The sequence below is a fragment of the Gracilinanus agilis genome, chromosome 3 (genome assembly GCF_016433145.1).
Source record: "Gracilinanus agilis isolate LMUSP501 chromosome 3, AgileGrace, whole genome shotgun sequence".
NCBI lineage: Eukaryota > Metazoa > Chordata > Mammalia > Didelphimorphia > Didelphidae > Gracilinanus > Gracilinanus agilis.
Window position 1 is genome coordinate 82,215,238 of NC_058132.1, and position 8,302 is coordinate 82,223,539.

The 8,302-nt window shown below is 35.7% G+C and overlaps 1 protein-coding gene and 1 non-coding gene across 2 annotated transcripts in view; both read right to left on the reverse strand.

Moving 5' to 3' along the window:
- The window catches only part of LOC123240464 (protein argonaute-4), a 48,934-nt gene extending 40,659 nt beyond the window's left edge, over positions 1–8,275 (reverse strand). Inside the window, exons 1-2 of the mRNA XM_044668057.1 lie at positions 8,257–8,275; positions 5,279–5,444 (exon numbers count right to left, since the gene is read on the reverse strand). Coding sequence (XP_044523992.1) covers positions 5,279–5,444; positions 8,257–8,275 — 185 coding nt within the window. The remainder of the gene's footprint in view (positions 1–5,278; positions 5,445–8,256) is intronic.
- Positions 4,009–4,116, reverse strand: LOC123243364. Its single transcript, XR_006505908.1, has one exon. It is a non-coding gene; the product is annotated as a U6 spliceosomal RNA (small nuclear RNA).
- Positions 8,276–8,302: the final 27 nt, after the last annotated feature.

The window sequence follows — 8,302 nt, forward strand, 5'->3', positions numbered from 1 at the left end:
GTTTTCCTTGACTCTGCATATTTATTACAAGAGTAATCACTCTAGCAGATGAGGGGGTGAGAGGAAGGAAAAACAAATGTTTAATAATTGAAGGAAAAAAAGATCTAGAAACAAAACCTAGGAATCTTCTACTCATCTCTGGCTCTTTCAATGTTGGCAGCTCAATGGTAATTGATGTATGGTAATGTAATGTAATGGTAATCAATGGCAGCTCTAGAGTAATTTTACCACAACCACAAATTGACAAATTTCTCAAGCCATGCAGTAAACTTATAAGGCCTAATGAATAGTGAACATAAGATATGGGAGACATTGGTTCAAATTCTACCCTGAATGAAGCAAATTGCATATATTGCTTTTATATCACTTATTATAAACCAAAATCTTTTAGGTAGATAAATGTAACTATGATTTTAGAAAGAGTTAGACCCAATTAGTAAACAGATAAAAATAGATAGCTATAGTGTGGGGTATTAGGATATTATAGTTACCAATAAAATCAAGACCTTCTGTTATCAACTTTGGAATATTAAAGGAAGCTACTTGACTAAATCATGATTCCTGATAAAATTACAGAAACAATCATGGAGCGAGTCACAGAACTTAGGAGTGTATCAGAAGGACAAGATGGTATTTGCTTTTGTGAAGGATATATATTCACTATAGGTTCTTCAGAGTTTATGGCCCAGAAAAGTTCTTTTGGTTTATCCTTAATTTTCCTCCCAATATTAGTATAAGAAGACAAATTATATTTGTCTATTATTTGTAGTATCCATTAGAGATGACTGAAAATTATATCCTAATTAGATTCATGCCCATATTTACTATAGTTACTTTCATACTGCAAAGATGATGCTTTGGTGCTTGTGATATATACCAGGAACCATATACTTTAGGACAGTGATTGTGAACCTAGATGGCACACAGAGTGCTCTCTGTGGGTAGTCACAGCCCAATGAGAGTGCACAGAGGGTAAGGTGGACAGCTCACAGGCAGCAGAGCTAGAAGGGAGTGGAGCCTTCTCCTCTTTACCTGCATTGAGGACATTTTTCTACTTTACCCACACCTCTGGCCAGCAGCCCAATAGGAATGCTTCCTCTTTCCCCTGTCCTGGGAAAGGGTTGGGTGGGCAGGGTAAGCCTAGCACTTGGGGGGGGGGGGAGGTGTAGGGCACGGCACATAGTCTGGGGTGGGGTCAGCACTCTCTCTAAAACGTTTGCCATCACTGTTCTAGAGGATGAGACATTTAACAGAGGTCCTGATCTATGTAAATCCTTCTGATGTTCAAATAAGAAGTCTTAATTGAATTGGAGCTAAATCACTAGAAGGATGAGAGCAAATGGGGGTTACCTACCTTAAACCTTTTATTAGAATTTAACTGTCTTAGAAAATATTTCTAAACTTTAGTAACATAGTCTGTATCCTTTAGTTTTATAAATCACTTATGATAACTGGCTGTCAAATGCCTTTAAAACAAATTGTGAACATCTATATAAGATCCTTTCATCACAGGATGGGTGTGGTGAGACCTCCAACTTATTTTTCGTCCTTTAAAAAATGTTGGACCTTCAGCTCAGAATTTTGGACCAGATTTATTTCCTTACCTCTGACATTTACTAGGTGTGTGATCTTGGATAAGTCACTAAATCTTTCAAAATCTAGGATTCCACATCTGTAAAATATGGATCAAATCTGTAATATTTAATAACATTTATCTTTTTTGTATGCTTTTATTTATTTTTAAACCCTTACTTAGTATCAGTTCCAAGGCAAAAGAGGTACCAGTAAGGGCTAGGCAATTAGGGTTAAGTGATTTGCCCAGGGTCACACAGCTAGGAAGTGTCTGAGGCCAAATTTGAACCCAGGACCTCCTGAACCCAGGCCTGGATCTCTATCCACCTAGCTGGCCCTTGTATATTTTATTAATGTCCACCCCCCCCAAACCCCCGCCCCATCATTGTGACTTCTGAAATTACTTTCCTTTCATCAGAATCTGCCCTTTTTACAAATAAGTACAGTCAAGAAAAATCAATCCACCCATTGGTCATGTATGACAATGTATATTTGCAAACTTAAAAGTTCAATATAAATGTCAATTGTAGTTTTTATGAAGATGATATTAATAAGGAAGACCATACAGTCTTCTTAGCCTAGGTTTCAAGATTTGCTTCCACCACTGGCAAAAACCCAATTCATTAATTTACAAAAAATATAACTGCCAAGCAGAAAACTAACATTTACATAATACTTGAAAATTTTTAAAGATCTTTTCTTCATACCTTATAACGTGGGATAATAGCTTTAATAGCCAATTTACATATAGTAAACAGACACTCAAGGAGTTTTATGACTTGTCCAGGATCACATAGCTAGCAAATATTAGAACTAGTATTTGGGAGCAGGTGGTCTGTCTCCCAAGTTCAATTCTATATACAGTACCATACCAGATACTCTATACTAAGCTGCCCCTCCTGCTCGCTGACTTGTGTAATTTTTTATTCTATATATAGTAACCATATGCAGGTGCTGCTAAAAGTCCTAAAAATGCAGGCACAGAGGATTCTTTTTTTAGTATCATAAAATATATCTAAAACCAAAAATATCATGTAGAATGGGAATACACTAGAAGCTTTCCTAATAAATATAGATATACACTTTTCTGACTTAGAACCAGTAGACAGTGTTGATTCTAAGACAGAAGGTAAGGTCTTAAAAAAAGTTATAAAGGAAGGATGTCCAGTTTCTACTCTATTGTTTTATAATATTTCTGGAAATCTTAACTAGTAATAAGACAAGAAATTAAAATTGTATAGAGGCAAAAAAGGAGATAAAATAATCTCTGTTGATGAAATAATGACTTATTTAAAAATCCTAGGAAATCAACAAAGATATTGAGACAACAGATTCTGTAAAGTTAGCAAGCTATAAAATAAACCTTTAAAAATCAATACTATATACCAAAAAATCAGAGGGAGTAATAAAGTAATCTCATTCCAAATAACTATAAAATGCACAAAATATTTGGGGATCAATAAGTTAAAGTAAATAGGATACCATCTATGTTCAATTACAAAATGTACCTTAAAGAACAACTTATATAACTGAAGGAATATTCATTGTTCATGGCTGGGCTGGGTCAATATAATAAAAATGACAATAATACCAAAATTAATAACCTGGTGTTGAATAAATCTAAAAATACAATTTAATTAGGAAAGGCCTCTATTTGAGAATTCCTGGGAAAACTGCAAAGCAGCTACAGAAATTAGGATTAAACCAATAGTTTAATCGATATTGCACAATAAATTCAAATGGCTATGCGATCTGAATATTAAAGTTCACACTATTAAAAAAATCAGATAGAATTCTATCATATGGCTATGGGTAAGAGATGTACTCTAAATCAAAATAGGTACAGAGGCAATTAAAAAAGATAAAAGATAATTTTGATTTCATGACACTGAAAAGTTTTTGCACTAAGAAAATTAATGCATCTAGATTAAGAGAAATAGCTGAATGGAAAAATAAAATCTTTGTATTAAGCTTCCAGAATAAAAGTTTCCTTTCCAAGATATCCAGAAAACTAACAAATACCAGACCAAAGTTACCCAAAGAGATAGTCAAAGAAAAAGTCCTCAAAGAAATAATTGCAAACAATTAAATTCAAATCAAAATAATTTTTTTTTACCTCACACTCAACAAAATGGCAAAGAAAAAAAAAGATAAGAATAGTTGAAGTCAGAGCAGTTGTGGAAAGATAGGCACACTAGTGCAATAATAGTGGAGCAGTAAGTGAGTAAAAACATTATGGAATATAACTGGAATGATGCAAAGAAAGTAACTAAAATATTTTTACCCTTTGACCTAGAGATTCCTAGATACATGCTCCAAGAAAATCATTGACAAAGAAAAGCTCCATGTACACCAACATATTTATATCAGCATTTTTTGTGGTAGCAAAGAACTGGAAAACAAGTAGATTCCCATCAATTGGGAAATGGCTAAACAAACTGTTGTAAATAAATCTTTGAATTTGCGTGTCATCCTTGCTCAGGGGCCGTGCTAACCATCTCTGTATTATTCCAAAGTTAGTATATGTGCTACTGAAGTAATCACTGTTCTACATGAATATAATAGAATATTATTGTACTGTAATAAATGACAAATTCGATGAATATAGAGAGACAGGGAAAGACTTTTGTGATCAGATGCAAAGTAATTAGAACCAAGAAAACAATATGTACAATGACAAAAACAATGTAAATAGAATTAAAATGAATTAAAACAATTAAAAATGAATGTGCCAAAATTACAAAGAACAAACTTGACCTAAATGAAAAGATAAAAGGAGAACCCTCCCCCTACTCCTTTTCAGAAAGGGGATGTCATGGGCATATAACACTGCATATATATTTTCAGAAGTTTTCTGCTGTACTGACCAGTTTTATGCATTCTTTTTTCTCTTTTTCTTAAAAAAAGTATTTTTTGTTTTTGAGAGGAGGAGATGAGGGATAAATGGAAAATTTTTGGTGATATAAAAATAAAAGAGAACAATAAGAATTTATTTTTTAAAATATAACTACCAGTAAAAGCAAATATTCAAATACCAAAGAATAAAAAGGAGAAGGCATTCTTAAGATGTTGAATTAACGTTTGAGGACTGCTTGGCAGAAAATGGAACCAAAGAAAAAGGTGGACATTCTCACCACTATGAGAATCATCATCCTTTATAATTGGGATTTATCTATGAAACAATCTGAAAAACTGCCAATGCAGGTCAGACACCATTTGCCTATTGTGTAGTTCCATCCTGTTCAACAACCTAGGATGACCTTTTATCTTATACCTATTTGAATCACTTTTAATATTTTGAAATCTTAATTTCCATATTACATTATTTTCTACCACAATAATACCTCCAAATACTCTCCATATGTACTGATAATTTCTGCTGCCTCCTGTTAGAGAGCCTTTTCTTTGACCTCTACCCTTGCTCAATTCTGTTTACTGAACAGCCTATTACTTAGTAGTACTAAGCACTGCTGGGGAATATCAGAATACTTTGGGAAATAGTCCTTGCCTTCAAAAAGCTTAACATCTTGTTAGGAAGATGAAATTTCTCCACGAAATAAGTAACCAAGGCTATAAATAATTCAAGAATGCAAATTACAAAGTGTTGAATGTCATGGCTGATGCCAGAAGAAATGACCACCTTTGTTGTCGTTTTTCCTCTACATAATTTTAATTTTTCCCAGAATCCATTTTCTTTAATCCTTACCTGTTAACTCTACGAGGCCGTTTTTCTGGTTTGATATCCACGTCATAGTGATAGACATCTATTTTTGGAATTTGAACCTGAAAATGATTGGCTAGAAGACGGATTGGCTTCCCAACAGTTCCAAGGCCAGGACGACGAGGTGGCTGAAAAAGGCTGGCTGGAGGTCCTGAAGAAATTAAAAAACAATAACCATGCCTCCTGGTCAAAAAGTAGACCTAAAGTGAACATAATCTGTCCTGGAATGTTTAGAAATCTAAAGATGTTTAATTGAAGAATAAAGAATATCATAGGTATGTTGTGAATATGAAAATTAGGAAAGAGAAGCTACATCAAGATTAAATAACCCAACAAACTAATTTATAAAATTTGGCCAAATGGATATTGCTTTGATTGGTTTTACAGACAGGTCAGCAAGTGTATTTGTATTTTAAAATAAAGCCACTTCCAAATTTTCAAAGTGGGTACTATTTCAAAGTCAGAGATGATCTGTTAACTCTATACTATTATCATCTACACTACTATAGCCTATACAGACTGATTTGCTACAAGAGATTAAACAATAGCTATTTTTATCAACCTATCTGAAATTCTGGCAGTAAAACAAATAACTTAACAGTAAGCTCTCACATCTAGAAATGAAATATACTTTTTTTGGCATCTTGATAACACAGGAGTTTTGTGATTTGCTAGGTTGAATTTTAGTTTTATTCTCTTTTAATTATAGTGTCAGATAAAAGTAAAAAATTTTAAAAGCTACTTACTACACAGGTGTTGAAAAAACTGAGCTGTTGCAAAAGAAAGTTACAGTGTAACTGGATATTTTAAGAGTTCATGACAGTAATATTCATTCACCTAAAATACAATGAGAATGTATCCTGCCAAAGGAGAATGAACTTTCCAAAAGGAAATGACCCTGCTTTCAAACTTAAGGAATAAAGTACTTGCTTTTGAACCCACCTGATCAAAGATATTAAAACATAACCAAAGTTTTATAAATATTCATTGATATATGTAGTAAATCCAAATAAATGTAAAAAAAAGAAACCCAAGTTTTTTCAGCGACTGAAGTCTACTTCAGACTAACTTACATAATTTGTACATGCTATTGTTTCTAGTATCCTTTTTAAGATATAATGTTACATAATTTGTTAACAGTACTGATCTTACTCAAGAGCAGCCATACCTACTTTCTGGTATGCAAGAAGTTATATGAAAAGGAAATCATTTCCCAAAGAGTGATAGTTAATAATAAATCTTAGAAACCTTAGGTTTGGTAGAGTATTGAACACATTTAGTCAAATCAGGGAGACTTCCTGCCCATTCTTATGTCTAACTTACTTTTCCACATTTTGTACTAAATGTCAAGCATGTAAAGGGAGAAGGTGGAATGCAGATTAAAAATTAAGACAATGTAAATACTTGCTTTTCTTCCTTAGCAGAGGTCAGAAATTAAAAGGTTTATTTTTTTCCCCACAATTGAAAAGAACCTAAAGAATTTATCTGGGTCAAAGTCCTTCATTTTACAATTAGGCATTAGAGGTTAAAAGACATGCCCCAAATCATACAGTTGGTTTATGGTACATACAGGAAGGATCAGGATGTCTAATCTTTTTCAGTAATACTCCAAATGTTTGGACTAAAACAAGACTTACAAACTGAGGTTGAGGGAGGAAGTAATGGAGCCTATGACTATAAGCAGGCTATTCACTAATTTTTATGAGTTATTTAAGAGGGGCATTTTCATCTCTTCTGTGTTGACCTATTCTTAGCGACCAGTTAACCTCTGAAAAATGTTTTAAATAAGGCTTGATTTTTGGACTATATGTATCTATGTGTTATACCCAAATGCATAGTGGAAAGAGGAATGAGCACAATAATGGGAATCAGAAAATACCGGATAAAGTTACAGCTCCAGCAAACAGCATGACCTTGAGCAAGTCATTTAGCTTCTGATCTTGTTAAATGAGGGAGTTGGACAGTATTAACGCTGAAGTCCCTTCCAAATTAATTATTCAAACAGTGACGCTTTTCTAGTAACATGCCAGGTTTATGAATAATGAAGTGTCTTTAAGGTACCTTAACCGCGAAAGAGGGTAAAGTTTAATCACTTAATTACACTTCAAAAGTCTAAATAAATTAGTCTCATAACGTTTCAAATGCCCTCAGATGTGATTTTTTTTTGTTCGTCATTCTACAAAACCTACTACTAGAAATATTTTCTAGTTCTCACATTCAATTGACTTTTCTGAGTCAATATTGCTACATTCATTATCCAGTCCAGAAAAAAATAAAAGTTAAATGCCACTTAACCAGGGCAAGAGAGGAGCGGGCACCTGTTGGTTACATGTGTGGAGTGCCCAGGATTATCTGTTGTCTGAAAGGCACCTGACAATTCTTGAAGAGGTGACTGCCTAGCTTTTAGCCAAGTACTGGGCACCTTGGCAAAAGATGGTGCAAACCTATTTGCTAGAAAGCTCGAAGACCCAGTTTAGAATAGTCTGAGTTCAAACGCTGGAGTAACTTAATACCGGGCAGGAAAAATCGAGCTTTGGGGACACGGACTCGAACAGACGGACACGGACACAGACACAGACACAAGAGACTGAAGCTAAGTCCCGCTAGACTGACTGCCTAGTGGCAGACACACAAGTGGGGCTTGGCTACCTCGTGCACCCGGAGAACCTAGCCACCACGTGGAGAAGTGGGGACTACTCAGCCCCTGGGTCCTTAGGGGTCAACTGAGGCATCCTCAGGGTGGCACTTCCTTGGAGTCTCTTCTCCACTCAAAGGGAAATGGAACAGTTCCTAGGCATAGCCGGCAGGCATCCCACGGGTGGGGTCAGGTGGGGAGGGGCTGGCTAGGGGGAGCCGAGAGCAGGCGGACACGCGCGCAGGTCCCCTCCCCCCTCCCCCCCGCCTCCCGTCCCGGCCGCGGAGCCTGCGTGTCCCCGCCGCGCCCCCCACGCTCGCTTCCTCACCGGGTCCCAGCGCCTCCATGGCGGCGGTGGCGGCGGTGGCCGCCTC